This window comes from Ornithorhynchus anatinus, chromosome 4 (assembly GCF_004115215.2).
Source record: "Ornithorhynchus anatinus isolate Pmale09 chromosome 4, mOrnAna1.pri.v4, whole genome shotgun sequence".
Lineage (NCBI taxonomy): Eukaryota > Metazoa > Chordata > Mammalia > Monotremata > Ornithorhynchidae > Ornithorhynchus > Ornithorhynchus anatinus.
Window position 1 is genome coordinate 112336288 of NC_041731.1, and position 15921 is coordinate 112352208.

General features: G+C 48.5%; 1 protein-coding gene across 1 annotated transcript in view; it reads right to left on the minus strand.

Moving 5' to 3' along the window:
- The window catches only part of ACADM (acyl-CoA dehydrogenase medium chain), a 50449-nt gene extending 35663 nt beyond the window's left edge, over nucleotides 1-14786 (minus strand). The window contains exons 1-4 of the mRNA XM_029062483.1: nucleotides 14723-14786; nucleotides 3491-3578; nucleotides 648-745; nucleotides 438-507 (exon numbers count right to left, since the gene is read on the minus strand). Of these exons, the coding sequence (XP_028918316.1) occupies nucleotides 438-507; nucleotides 648-745; nucleotides 3491-3578; nucleotides 14723-14755 (289 nt within the window). The 5' untranslated portion in view covers nucleotides 14756-14786. The remainder of the gene's footprint in view (nucleotides 1-437; nucleotides 508-647; nucleotides 746-3490; nucleotides 3579-14722) is intronic.
- Nucleotides 14787-15921: the final 1135 nt, after the last annotated feature.

Below are 15921 nucleotides of genomic sequence, written 5' to 3' on the forward strand. Positions count from 1 at the left end.
ATTAGACAAACTACTGGTTTCCAAGAAGGATTTGATTAGAATTGATTCTCTTTCTCTTTCCTTCTCCCTTTCCCCTTCCCGCTCCCCGAAAGAAAGCAATACTATTCATGGGCCACTGTTCTTGCCCCAAAACATAAGAAATTTTTTTAAATGTACCTTAGTTTTCTCTCATATCATTCCCTTTTAAATCCCAGAATCACTTTGACCATTTTAATTATTAAATACCTCGATTTAAAAAAAAAATACATGAAATGCCTTATGGGTTTCCTGTGTTAAGATTAAATTGAATCATACACTGGACAATTTAGAGTGCAGAGGGCTACATCCTTCTTATTAGAGCGCTAAAATGCTCATGTATTACTCAGAGTTTCATATCATTGTTCTCATCCATGAATCGCTCAAGGATTAAAATAGAAGAGAGGTCAAGATTTGCTTACCACAGCTTTCTGGAATGTGTGAATTTATCAGGCCCAATTCCCAAGCCCTCTTTATGAGGGGGACAGGATACTACAGGAGGAGAGTGGTAAGAAATTAGGAGAAAAGGGAAAATATATTTCCAGTCAATTTCATTCAATTAGCATCTACGGAAATGCAAAAATCATTGACAGTCAAAGATCTTTTCTCCCTTGAGAATACTTAAAGCCCACCTCGCCAGATTTATCATATTCTGCTGCAACTGGGAGAATCTCCTCTCGGGCAAACTTGCGAGCAGTAGCTTGAAACTCTTTCTGTTGTTCCGTGAGCTCTAAAAGAAAACGTTTTTGTGAAAATTAAAATTAGAGTGCAGAACTAAGAGAAGCAGCACGGCCTTGTGGATAGAACAGGTGGCTGGGATACAGAAGGACCTGGGTTCTAATCCTGGCTCCACCACTTGTCTGCTTCTGGGATCTTGAACAAGACACTTAACTTCTCTGTGCCTCAGTCACCTCATTTATGAAATGGGGATTAAGACTGTGAGCCCCATGTGGTACAGGGACCGTGTCCACCCTGATTGTCCTGTATCCAACCAGCTCTTTTTGCAGTGGTATTTGTTAAGTGCTTACTATGTGTCAGGCACAGCTCTAAGATAACTGGGTTGGACACAGTCCCTGTCCCACACTGGCTCACAATACCTGGCACATAATGACTGCTACACAAATACCATAAAAAAAATTACAGTATTCTGATCATCTACTCGATAATCATGAATAACTTGCTAACCAATCCACATTCTGGCAAAACCGAATTTGCAGGAGAAGCTGGGATCAGAAAGCACTTAACTTCCAATTTCAAAAAGCAGTGGCTTTCCATGCCGCTCTGGGAAAAGTTATTTAGACATAAGATAGTCTACCCGAATAAACGATGAAGATTTTCACACTCATAAGGTAGAGGACTTCAAATACATTTTTGCAGATCATAAAATGCACTTTTAAAATTTAGAAAAAAGTGGTGACAATTAGGAATGATTAGCTCAAAATAATTATTGTATTGCTCTAGTTAAGCCTAAATAGGTAGCTCTAGCCACTTTGAGAAGACAGTAATCAGCCGATTCATTTATGGCTCAGGTTAGATGACAGCTTAGCTCAGTGAAGCGAGGAAGCAATCACTCTTTCACCAAGCTAGAAAACCAAGGTGCCTTCCAATGCTAATAATAATCTGTTTATTTTTATGACCAGATCATATTATTAAACTCTATTCATTTTCCCTGTGGGAATCTGGGCAGCCAGGCCAGACCATTTTAGGGTTTTTTTTCCTGTTAAACCTGTGTATCCTTTGCATAAAGTCTCTGAAATGCCTGGATGATAAGATTTGATTGGAATTCTTAAATGACCTTGGAATTTTCCTTAGGAATGGGTGATTGCCCTTAACCAACGCACTGCCAGGGTCAAGTGGGTATGGGAAAGAAGAGGAGAAAATATTTGCCAATCCACAGGCTCCCAATTTCTGCCTGATTTAAAGCGAATAACTGAGGGATGAATAGGAAGAGGAAAACCACACCAGGGGTTCTAGCATTAGCGGACACTGCTGAATGCTCAGGAATACTGTTCAACCAAGGGCCACGCAAAAAGCCACAGGCAGCTTGGGGCTCTTTCCTGGAATGTCAGGGTAAAAAGCAAGAGCCGCAAAAGTAGAGGGAGAAGGAAAAGTCCGGGGCCAGTAGTTCCTAAACAACCTAATCTCATTGGGTTTCAGTTTCATCTGTAAAATGGGTGATTAAAATGTCTGTTCTCCCCCCTTGAGACCGCAAGCCTCTTGTGGAACAAGAACTGTGCCCCATCTGATTATCTTGGATCCCGCTCCACAGTTTAGCCCATGGTCAGCCCTTAATATCATTATTGTCGTTATTGGAAAATGTCCCCTCCTTATGTTCCCCAGCTACCGCTCTCGGAATACCCAACCCATCTCCAGCTTTCTGGTGGGGCCACGGCACGGCGGCATGGTCTCATGGAAAGAGCACGGGCCTGGGGGTCAGAGGTGCTGGGTTCTAAACCTAGTTTTGTCACCTATCTGCTGTGTGACCTCGGGCAAATCACTTAACTTCTCTGTGCTTCAGTTCCCTCAGCTACATAAAAGGGATTCAATGCTTGCTTTGACTCCGAGCCCCAAGTGGGACCTTATCATCTGCATCTACCCAATGTTTAGTACAGCGCTAGGCACATATTAATTCAATCGCACTGAGCGCTTACTGTGTGCATATTATAGTAATAATTTGGGTATTTAAGTGCTTACTCCATGTGCCAAGCACTGTTCTAAGGACTGGGGCAGATCCAAGGTAATCAGGTTGCCCCATGAGGGGCTCACAGTCTTAATCCCCATTTTACAGATGAGGTAACTGAGGCACAGAAGTGAAGTGACTTGTTCAAGGTCACACAGCAGACAAGAGGCGGAGCCGGGACGAGATCTCACGTCCTCTGACTCCCATGCTCTTACCACTAGGCCACGTTGTCCCCCCGTAAGTAAACACTTACTAAGTAGGCACTTAACAAATCCCACTATAAGGAAGAAGGAATGAGGCCAGTGGTGAGCCAGATGAAACCACAGCTCTCACTCCTACACCTTGTGTCGTCCCAGAAGTGGTGCATGGAGTTGAAAGGCAGGAGAGGAGCACACGTAACACTGGTCAACCCATCTCAGGCCCGACCTTACCTGGTCGGCCACAGCTCTTTATGTTGGCATTTGTTAAGCGCTTACTATGTGCAGAGCACTGTTCTAAGCGCTGGGGTAGATACAAGGCGATCAGGTTGTCCCACGTGAGGCTCACAGTTAATCTCCATTGTACAGATGAGGTAACTGAGGCCCAGAGGAGTGAAGTGACTTGCCCACAGTCACACAGCAGACAAGTGGCAGAGCCAGGATTCGAACCCATGACCTCTGACTCTAAAGCCCATGCTCTTTCCACTGAGCCACCAGCTCTTTGGAACGCAGTATAAGGACAGCTGTTTTATCCGAGTCTAGCACATTAGGCATATTTAAAGGCAGGGGAGACATTCAAAAGAAATGCAATATTTACCAAAATTAAATCCTACACCTGCTTCTTGCTTCTGGGCAGCTTTTGTGTGCTGTGATCTCCATTCATAATGGGAAATCCCTCGAAGAACCTGTGTGTAAAAAAAAAAAAAAAAAAAGGAAAAAGAAAAGAACGTTCTTTTGAAATCAATGTTCAAACTAGAGAAGAGGGGATAAAGGACCATCTCATTAATGAGTAAGAGTATTCTGTTTCCCACTGCCTCTGCACTAGGGCTCTGGGTACCCTTTCCAACAATCAAAAACACCCAAATAGAAAACACACAGCTCTTCTGCATTCATTCAAGCCCTTGCTTGGTATTTCATTCATTCAATCGTATCTATTGAGTGCTTACTGAGTGCAGAACACCGTACTACACGCCTGGAAAGTACAATTCATTTTATGCAATTTATTTGAACACGTATCACAGGGGTGGAGAATTACCTCCACACCAGAGAACGCATTGACCCGTCAAAGATCCTAATTGGGATGGCCTAGCCTCTTCCACCTCCTCACAAGCAGGTGGAAGAATTCAATTCAAACTGTATTTGTTGAAAGTTTACTGTGTGCAGAGCACTGGACTGAGTGTTTGGGAAGTACAGTTCGAAGGAGCATTGTGGACCGGGTCCCCACTGCTGCTACTGGGTGACGCAGGAATCCAAAGAGGAATAGTATCTATCGAGAGCTTACAGTGCAGAACACTGTACTAAGTGCTGGGAGAGAATACACAGGTGGGAAATAGACACAGTCTCTGCCTCTCAAGGGGTTCATAGTTTTATAAATATAGGTGGGGGTGGGGGAGGACCGGAGACGGGCACATCAGGAGCAATGAAACATTAAAATAATAATAATGGTACTTTTTAAGTGCTCATTATGTGCCAAGCACTGTTCTGAACGCTGGGGCATATACAAATTAATCATACTGGACATAGTCCCCGTCTCATATGGGGCTCACAGTCCTAATCTTAGAGAAGCTGCTTAGAGAAGCAGCGTGGCTCAGTGGAAAGAGCCCGGGCTTGGGAGTCAGAGGTCACGGGTTCGAATCCCGGCTCCGCCACTTGGAGCCGTGTGTGGTCAAGTCACTTAACTTCTCCGGGCCTCAGTGACCTCATCTGTAAAATGGGGATGAAGACTGTGAGCCTCACGTGGGACAACCTGATTACCCTGTATCTCCCCCAGCGCTTAGAACAGTGCTCTGCACATCGTAAGCGTTTAACAAATACCAACATTATTTTTATTATTAGTAGTATTATTATTATTGTTAATCCCCATTTTACAGATGAGGTAACTGAGGCCCAGAGAAGTGAAGTGACCTGCCCACGGTCACACAGCAGACAAGTGGCGAAGCCGGGATTATAACCCAGGTCCTTCTGATTTCCAGGCTCGTGCTCTATCCACTAGGCCACGCCGCTTCTCCCAAACTATCAAATAGTTTATGAGTCAAAGACCTGGGAGCCCCGCCACCACAGGGATCCGGTGAGAAACTCACCATAAACCTGTTAAAACAAAACAAATCAGCAAACAAAATAAGACTTAGATTGAGGGGAAAGTTTCTGAAAGAATGTAGAGTTGATGCTCCTGGCATCCAGGGCCCAGAATACAAATGTGAGAACTTTAGGTTGTCACGAAAAGCCGTCGCTTGCCACATAAAGTGGTTTCTAAAGATTTGGCTTCCAAGCTGAACACGAAGACCAAGAGTTTCGTGTTGTTTGCCTCAGTTCTTGACAGTAGTGAGTTCTGCCATTAAGGACACAGCAGTTACCGATTTTTTTCAAAAGAACCGGCAACTGAAAAAGTTGGACCAGTGACATCAACGAAAGGTCCAAATGAGGGATCAGATTTCTCCAAGGACTCTGGAGACCTGGAACAACCGAAGCTCCCTGCGACAACCTGGTAACCTAACCGCAGATCGATCGCTACACTTAAGCAGGCGCAGAACGGCCAAAACATAGCTTCGCTGTATGTTTTGGACAGAACGTGATGGCTGAATTGAGGAAGGTTTTTCCAAAACAAGCAGCTTTCTGGATACAGCAAGTCGCGGCGTAAGAAGGAACGTTCGCATATGCGCACGCAGGGTCCGGCCCGGTTTGAGTCCTACTATAATGAGAGTTTCACTTCATTTAAGGTTTTGCGAGAATGCAACTCCTACATTATAGAACTGGCTTTTGGAAAGACGTAGTTCGTCCCACTCTACGTTAGTCTTCAAGACAAGTGAATTTGCCAGGGATTAGGCTCTTGGAGTTTCATAGTACAGTCAGTTCTCCTCTAACAGGAAGATACTCACATTAAGGAGAAACTGTGTTGACGGACGCATCGCATCCTAACCAGACAACGTGTGCCAGCCGAGACCCAGGATGAAGACATTTGTTAAGACAGGACCGACTGTTCATTTTCAGTGCTGCGACAAGCCACGCGATCCATCAATCTGTGGTATTTATTGAGCGCTTACTGTGTGCAGAGCGACTGTTCTAAGCGCCTGTGGAGTACAGCAGCATGGCTCAGTGGAAAGAGCCCGGGCTTGGGAGTCAGAGATCATGGGTTCAAATCCCGGCTCTGCCACTTGTCAGCTGGGTGACTGTGGGCAAGTCACTTCACTTCTCTGGGCCTCAGTTCCCTCATCTGTAAAATGGGGATTAAGACTGTGAGCCTCACGTGGGACAACCTGATGACCCTGTGTCTACCCCAGCGCTTAGAACAGTGCTCTGCACATAGTAAATGCTTAACAAATACCAACATTATTAAAACGGGGATGAAGGCTGTGAGTCCTAAGTGGGACAGCCTGATTACCCTGTATCTTCCCCAGAGTTTAGAACAGTGCTTTGCACATAGTAAGCGCTTAACAGATGCCATCGTTATTATTATTATTACAACAGGGCCCATCCCCTGACCACAAGGATCCACGATCAGGGCATTTCTGCAGAAAGCCTCCCGACGTGCCATACAAACTGAGTGTCTGATCCTGTTTTTGACGTGGCTATCTTGGCACATTTGAAGAACATGATGGCGAAGCTGAGAGGAAGGAACTGTACCCTTTCAATTTTGAAAAGTCTAAGTGTGCTCTCATGTTCCGACACTAAAATACTTCAGAGTGTTGCTGCAAAAGACACAAGAGTTCAGTAGTTGTTGAATGACTTGAATGGAGAACTCTCTCATTGATTGTGACAGAAAAGACAGAGAAAACATTGCAGCAGGCGTCACGGCCACTTCCGTTTGATAGAGAGAAAGCCCTGCCAGGATTACAACTGAAGTTCAGTGATGTCCAGAGGAAGACCACTTTCAGAGAAGGAAACAATTTAGAAAGGCCAGTCAAGATTTCATTAGATATTCAGAAACTCTGTTTCGCCTATGGTGACGGGAAAATCATAGATCTGTTCACAACCACCCATGGGTGACAAACATCCTCACAGTTGAGCTACAACAAAATTCACTATCGAACCCAGCCATCTCAGCTTGATTTCCATATCAAGAATGAACAACGTCCGGCTTCGATACCACGGTAAGGAAGGGGGGGTCGGCTAGATGGTTTAAACGAATAAAAAAGCACTTGGAAGAAGGATAGCATTCGGTTAAATTTTAATACATTATGACGTAATGCTCAAGTTTTCTTTATTTTTCACTAAAATCACTGAACACTAGTCAACGTTAAATTCAGATCGTCCTCCTTTAAATGTGAACTGTTCATCTGATGAGTATTTACCGCCACCATACAGTCTCCATTTCTACAGGAGGCTCTCAGGCTGAAGCATATCTGCCCACCCCTTCTGTTTGAAATCAACTGTAGTTATTGAGTGCTGTGCGCAGAGCACTGTGCTATGTGTTTTGTTTTGGTGTCTGCCTCCCTCTTTTAGACTGTGAGCCCGTTGTTGGGCAGGGATTGTCTCCGTTGCCAAATTGTACTTTCCAGGCACTTAGTACGGTGCTCTGCACACAGTAAGCGCTCAATAAATACGATTAAATGAATGAATCAATGGTATTTACTGAAGAGGCACCCTGGGCTGAGCACTATACTAAGCATCTGGGGAGAGTCCAGTAGAGTCGGTAGACATGATATCTGCCCGCAAGGAGTTTACAACGAGTGGGGGAGACAGACACTACAGGGAATTTCAGAGATATTGCAACTATATGTACAATCTCTGTTCAGGTATAAAAATACATTTTTAAACCATTTTGAAATGTGCTGAGCTTAAGGTGTAAGATATCTGTGCCATTAAGGCTGGGGAGAACAGAAGTAGGGAGGCTCCGCCAGTCACGGGAAAGGGGCTCCAGCTCCTCCCATTACAAACTGAGCTCGGGACCGCGGGTGGGTGCGTACGTGTGTGCTCGCGTGAATCCCAGCTCCGCCACTCGTCAGCTGTGTGACTCTGGGCAAGTCACTTTACTTCTCCGGGCCTCAGTTCCCTCATCTGCAAAATGGGGATTAAGACTGTGAGCCTCATGTGGGACAACCTGATTACCCTGTATCTATCCCAGTGCTTAGAACAGTGCTCTGCACCTAGTAAGAGCTTAACAAATACCAACATTATTATTATTACACATTTCATAATGTCTAATTCTTGGTTATTTTATTAATAATAATAATAATGTTGGTATTTGTTAAGCACTTACTAGGTGCAGGGCACTGTTCTAAGTGCTGGGGTAGATACAGGGGAATCAGGTTGTCCCACGTGAGGCTCACAGTCTCCATCCCCATTTTACAGAGAAGTGAAGTGACTTGCCCACAGTCACACAGCTGCCAAGTGGCGGAGCTGGGATTCAAAGCCATGACCTCGGACTCCCAAACCCGGGCTCTTTCCACTGAACCACGCTGCTTCTCTAAAACTGTTTGGAGAGGAGGGTTTTTGCTAAATTGGACAAAACACACTGAACACTGCAAGCAGGCAATACCATCGACTGACTCCTGCATCAGCTACCTCACTGACCTCCTGGCCTCTCCCCTCTCCAGTCCGTATTTGATTCCGCTGGCCAGACCATTTTTCTAGAAAAAACTCTCACTCCCCATCTCCCTTCTCCTCAAAAAACCTCCAACAGTTGCTCCTCCATTTCCGCATCAAGCAGAAACTCCTTACCGGCGGCTTTACGGAACTCCCTCAGCTCATCCCCTTCTAATAATACTGATGGTATTTGTTAAGCGCTTACTATGTGCAAAGCACTGTTCTAAGCACTGGGAGATACAAGGTGATCAGGTTGTCCCATGTGGGGCTCACAGTTTTAATCCCCATTTTACAGATGAGGTAACTGGGGCACAGACCAAAGTCACACAGCACACAAGTTGAGGAACCCGAATTAGAACCCACGACCTCCGACTCTCAAACCCGGGCTCGTTCCACTGAGCCACGCTGTCTACCTTACCTGATCTCCTACTACAGCCCAACCTACACGCTTGGCTCCTCTAATGCCAATTACTCAGTTTTCCTCGATCTCCCCCGTCTCGCCACTAACCCCTTCCCCGCAGCCTCCAGTTGGGCTGGAACTCCCTCTCCCTTCATATTCCACACGCCGCCCCTCTCCCGATCTCCAAAGTCCTACTAAAAATCCTATCTTCTCCAGGGGGCCTTTCAGTCAATCATATCTATTGAGCCCTTACTGCTTACAGAGCACTGTACTAAGCGCTTTCCCGACCAGGCCCTCGTTTCCCCATTCACTCTCTCCTCTGTGTTGCTTACGCACTCAGATCTGTACTCTTTAAGCCCTTAGATATACCACTCTGTATCCCTCCCTCAGAGCGCTATGTACATAGCCATAATTTATTTATATTAAATGTCGCCTCCCCCCTCAACTGTAAGCATCTTGTTAGCAGAGAATGTCTCTGACAATTTCTGCGGTATTAGTACAGGGAGCTGCACACAATAAACAGCTCAACAAATACCACTGATTGATATCCTCATCCTCCATTTCCCCTTCTGTAATTTACTTTAATGTCTGTCTCCCCTTCCCGACTCCAAGCTACTTGTGGGCAGAGACTGTATCTGCCAACTATATTGTATGTACTTTCCCATATGCGTAGTACAGTAAACGCTCAATAAATATCACCGATCGGAAGATATACTTTGAAGAAACGTTACTAAAAGCCCCAAACTTTTTTGAGAAGGAAGCTGACCCCTAATTTGCAATATTTCACTTGCACATAGGGCAAGGGTCGTATTTCAACGACGGTCTTGGCAGTATTTGCCAATTTACCAAAAATGTATTTAAATAAAATAAAAAATAAATGGTGGTATTTGTTAAGTGTTTACTAGGTGCAAAGCACTGTCCTAAGCGCTGGGGGATACAAGGCGATGAGGTTGCCCCACGTGGGGCTCACAGTTTTAATCCCCATTTTACAGAAGAGGTAACTGAGACCCAGAGAAGTGAAGCGACTTGCCCAAAGTCACACAGCTGGCAAGCGGCGGTGCCGGGATTAGAACCCACGGCCTCTGACTCCCAAGCCCGGGCTCTTTCCACCGAGCCACGCTGCTTCTCTGACGCATTTACAGTGTTGATCCTCATTATATCTGTGCTTTGGACAGATCACAAAGGTAGCTGGGGAAGAAGAGAAAAGGAAGCAAAAGTATTGGAAAAGAAGAAGTCTTACTATTTTTCATTGCAGGTCAAAAAAAAAATAAATAAATTCCTGTCCAAAAGTTATTACTTCACTATATTCATTCAATAGTATTTATTGAGCACTTACTATGTGCAGACCACTGTACTGAGCGCTTGGAATGTACAAATCAGCAACAGATAGAGACAGTCCCTGCCCACTGTCGGGCTTACAGTCTAATCGGGGGAGACTGTACTCTCCCAAGCAGTTAGTAAAGTGCTCTGAACACACTGAGAACTCAGTAAAAGTCCTTGCTTGATTTCCTTCATATCACTTAATTTGCAGGCCCCATACTATGGATTTACACATTTTGTGAAACCTTAATGGCATTGACTGAGTGCTTACTATGTGGAGAGTACTGTACTAAGTGTTTGAGAATGCAAGGGTTGGATTACCTGCCCACAAGGAGTCCAGAGGGGTAAACATTAACTTAATCATATAAATAAGGGATATGCACATAAATGCTGTGGGTGGGGTGAATATCAAACAAGTACAAAGGGTAGGTAGATTAGCAGTTTGGCCTCCTGGATAGAGCAGGGGCCTGTCAGAAGGACCTGGGTTCTAATAATAATGTTGGCATTTGTTAAGCGCTTACTATGTGCAGAGCACTGTTCTAAGCGCTGGGGGGAGATACAGGGTGATCAGGTTGTCCCACTTGAGGCTCACAGTTAATCCCCATTTTACAGATGAGGTCACTGAGGCACAGAGAAGTTCAGTGACTTGCCCGCAGTCACACAGCTGACAAGTGGCAGAGCCGGGAGTCGAACCCATGACCTCTGCCTCCCAAGCCCGGGCTCTTTCCACTGAGCCACGCTCAACTCCACCACGTCTGCTGGGTGACCTTGAGCAAGTCACTTCTCTGTGCCTCAATCACTTCACTTGTAAAATGGGGATTAAGACCGTGAGCCCCATGGGGGACAGGGACTCCGTCGAACCTGATTAGCAGCATCTACTCCAGCGCTTAGTACAGTGCCCGGCACGTAATAAGCACTTAAATACCATTAAAAAAAAGAAAAATCCCCACTTCACTTCTGGTGCTAACCTTCTCTCTGTGCCTCGATATCGTCTGTCCCGCCATCGACCCCTGGCTCACGTCCTCCCTCTGGTCTGGAACATCCTGCCTCCTCAAATCAGTCAGAAATCACTCTTCCCTCCTTCAAACCCCTACTGAAGGCACACCTCCTTCAAGAGGCCTTCCCAGATTAAGCCCCACTTTTCCCCAGCTCCCACGACTGCGTCACCAACATAGGCTCCCTCTGCTCTCCGCCCCTCTCCTCACCCCAAAGCACTTATATATATAAGATATATATTATAGATATACACATAATATATATATATGTTATAGATATACACACACACATATGTGTGTATATCTATAATCCTTTTTATATTGACGCCCGTTTACTGGTTTTGATGCCCCCTCTAGACTGTGAGCCTGTCGTGGGCGGGGACTGTCTCTCTATTGTTGCATTGTACTTTTCCAAGCGCTCAGTACATTGTTCTGCCCACAGTAAGCGCTCAATAAATACGATGCATGAACGCTGAAGGCAGGGAGAGCTGGGTAATGGAATTTATTGAGCACTTTGTGCCGAGCACTGTACTAAGCGCTTGGGAGACTATCCTACACGGAGTTTGTAGATGGGCTCCCTGCCCACAGTGAGCTTTTCGCTCTCTCTCACCGATGACTTTCAACATCACCGTGGCCAAAACCCCTTTGCTGTGGAGATACTAATAATAATGACGGTATTCGTTAAGTGCTGACTGTGTGCCAGACACTGAACTAAGCACTGGGGTGGATACAAGCAAATTGGGTTAGACACAATCCCCGTCCCACCTGGGCCTCCCATTCTCGATCCCCTTTTTATAGATGAAGTAACCGAGGTCCAGAGAAGTGAAGTGACTTGCCCCAGGCCACACAGCGGACAACACGGCTTAGTAGAAAGAGCCCGGGCTTGGGAGTCAGAGGATGTGGGTTCTAATCCTGACTCTGCCACTCGTCCGCCTTATCTTGGGTAAGACACTTCACTTCCCTGGGCCTGGGTTACCTCATCTGTAAAATGGGGATTAGGACTGTTGACCCCATGTAGGGCAATCTGATGACCCTGTATCAACCCCAAAGTTTGGAACAGTGCTTGGCACACAGAAAGCACTTAAATACTACTATTGTTATTATTAAATGGAGGATGCGGGCGTAGAGAGGCAGCCTGGCTTAGAGGAAAGAGCAGGGGCTTGGGAATCAGAGATCATGGGTTGCCAGCTGTGTGACTTTAATAATAATAATGTTGGTATTTGTTAAGCGCTTACTATGTTCTAAGTGCTGGCGTAGATACGGGGGAATCAGGTTGTCCCCTGTGAGGCTCACGGTTAATCCCCATTTTACAGATGAGGTCACTGAGGCACAGAGAAGTGAAGTGAACCGCCCACAGTCACACAGCTGACAAGTGGCAGAGTCAGGATTTGAACCTATGACCTCTGACTCCCAAGCCCGGGCTCTTTCCACTGAGCCACGCTGCTTCCCTAGTAGTAACAAATACTACTGTTATTATTATTATTATATAATTACTCTTATTATTATGAAGTGGAGGATCCGGGACTCGAGAGGCAGACTGGCTTAGTGGAAAGAGCCCGGGCTTGGGAATCGGAGGTCGTGGGTTCTAATCCCGGCCCCACTTGTCAGCTGGGTGACTTTGGGCAAGTCGCATCACTTCTCTGTGCCTCAGGGAACTTTGTAAAATGGGGATTAAGATGGGAGCCCCACACGGGACAACCTGATGACCTCGTATCTCCCCCTTTGCTTAGGACAGTGCTCGGCCCACAGTAAGCGCTTAACGCAGGCCATCGTTATTAGTATTACGGCTTTCTGAATCCCAGGCCGGTCCATCCGCTAGGCCACGCTGCTTCACGTGGAGGCTGGGGGTCCCCCCCACCTCCTCTTCTTCGTCCTGGGCCCCCCAAACAGCCCCGAGGTGGGACGGCCCCTACGCGGGTCCACAGTCCACCCGCAAGTCGGGGTTCACCCAAGGCGAGGAGGGCGAAAAGTGGTTCGGGCCCCCAAGGCTGATGGATCAGAAGCCGTGGGACCAGCTGGGGAACAGGGAGGCAAGGAGGAGGACCGTGCGTGGGGGAGGAATTCCGACCCCCACTGACGAAGCAGCGTGGCTCGGTGGCAAGAGCCCGGCCTGGGGAGTCGGAGGTCATGGGTCCGAATCCCGGCTCTGCCACTTGGCAGCCGGGGGACTGTGGGCGAGTGGCCTCTCTGGGCCTCAGTGACCTCATCTGGAAAATGGGGATGAAGACTGTGAGCCTCACGTGGGACGACCTGATGACCCTGGATCTCCCCCAGCGCTTAGAACCGTGCTCGGCACCTAGTAAGCACTTAAATGCCAACATTATTAGTATTATTACCCCTGGCATGGAATGCCCTCCCTCCTCACCTCTGCCAAACTCCCTCTCTTCCCCTCTTCCGAGCCCTACTGAGAGCTCACCTCCTCCAGGAGGCCTTCCCAGACTGAGCCCCCCTTTCCCTCTGCTCCCTCTCTGCCTCCCCCCTTCACCTCCCCTCTGCTAAACCCCCTTTCCCTCTGCTCCTCCCACTGTGCTCACTCGTATAGACTTTTAGTACCCTATTTATTCGGTTAATGAAGCGTAATAAGAAGAGGAGCGGCGTGGCACGGCGGAAAGGGCCCGGGCTTGGGAGTCAGAGGTCATGGGTTCGAATCCCGCCTCTGACGCCCGACAGCTGTGTGACTGTGGGCAAGTGACTTCACTTCTCTGGGCCTCGGTGCCCTCATCTGTCCAATGGGGATGAAGACTGGGAGCCCCACTTGGGACAATCTGATTTCCCCTGGGTCTCCCCCCAGCGCTTAGAACGGTGCTCCGCACCTAGTAAGCGCTGAACAAATACCAACATTATTAACATTATTAATAATAATGTTGGAGTTAAGCGCTTACTAGGTGCGGAGCACTGTACTAAGCGCCGGGGGAGATACAGGGTCATCAAGCGGTCCCTCTCGAGGTTCACAGTCTTCGTCCCCATTTGACAGATGAGGAAACTGAGGCCCAGAGAAGCGGACTTGCCCGGTCACACGGCTAACTGGCAGAGCGGGATCCGAACCCACGACCTCCGACTCCCCAGCTCGTCCTCCCCCCCCCCCCCCGAGCCACGCGGCTTCCCCTCGATTCCCCAGAGACTGACTACGTTGAGAAGCCGCGTGGCTCCGTGGCAAGAGCCGCCGGGCTGGGGAGTCCGAGGTGGTGGGTTCGAATCCCGCCTCTGCCCCTTGGCAGCTGCGTGCCAGCGGGCAAGTCACTTCACTTGTCGGGGGCCTCAGTTCCCTCATCTGGAAAATGGGGAGCAAAACCGGGAGCCTGACGTGGGCCCAGCCGATGGCCCTGGATCTCCCCCGGCGCTTAGAACGGGGCTCGGCGCCTAGGAAGCGCTGAACGAAGACCAACGTTGTTCGAGTTGTTTCGGGCCGCGCCGGGGGGCGGGGAGGGGGGGGGGTCTATCTGGGTGCGAAGCGCCCGCGCCCAGCGCTTCGCACATAGTTTAGCGCTGGGCGGCGACAGAGGCGGTTTTGCAGCGGGGGCCTCCTCCCTCGCAGCGGGGGCCGCCTCCCTCCCCGCGGCCCTCCCGGCTCCCTCCGCCCGGCGCCTCTCACCCCGCAGCCGCGTCGCAGCACCGCCGCCGCCATGGCTCGGATCCGTCCGCCGCCCGACGCCGCCCGACGCCGCCCGACGCCGCCCGACGCCGCCCGACGCCGCCCACCGCCGCCCGACGCCGCCCACCGCCGCCCGACGCCGCTTCGGGACCCGCCCACCAGGGGGCGGCCCTACGCCGCCTCCACCGCCTCCTCCTCCTCGTCCGCGCGGGCGGGGGGCGGGGGAGGGACCCAAGCCGGAGCGCCTTAGAGGGCTCTTCCGCGCATGCGCACTGACCGGCAGCCCCGGCCACCCCGCTCCCCCCGCCTCCCGGAACCTGCCATCGTTCATTCATTCATTCATTCACCTTTTCATCTGTTCGTTCATTCATTCACCCATCCATCCGTTCGTTCATTCATCCGTTCATCCATCCGTCCATCCGTTCATCCATCCATCCGTCCATCCGTCCGTCCGTTCATTCACCCATTCATTCCTTCATCCATCCATTCATTCATTCTTTCATTCATCTATCCATCCTTCCGTTCTTTCATTCGTCCTCCCGCGGTCCCGGAACGCCCTCCCTCCTCACCTCATCCATCCATCCGTCCGTCCGTCTGTCCATTCATTCGCTCGTTCGTTCATTCATCCGTTCATTCATCCGTCCATCCATCCATCCATCCATCCATCCATCCATCCATCCATCCATCCATCCATCCATCCGTCTGTCCATTCATTCGCTCGTTCGTTCATTCATCCGTTCATTCATCCATTCATCCATCCGTCCATCCATCCATCCATCCATCCATCCATCCATCCATCCATCCATCCATCCATCCGTTCGTTCATTCATCCGTTCATTCATTCATTCATCCGTTCATCTATCCATCCATCCGTCCGTCCATCCATCCATCCATCCATCCATCCATCCATCCATCCATCCATCCGTTCATTCATTCATCCGTTCATTCATTCATTCATCCGTTCATCCATCCATCCATCCGTTCGTTCATTCATCCGTTCATTCATCCATTCATCCATCCGTCCATCCATTCATCCATCCGTCCATCCATCCATCCATCCATCCATCCATCCATCCATCCATCCGTTCGTTCATTCATCCGTTCATTCATTCATTCATCCGTTCATCTATCTATCCATCCATCCATCCATCCATCCATCCATCCATCCATCCATCCATCCATCCATCCGTTCATTCATT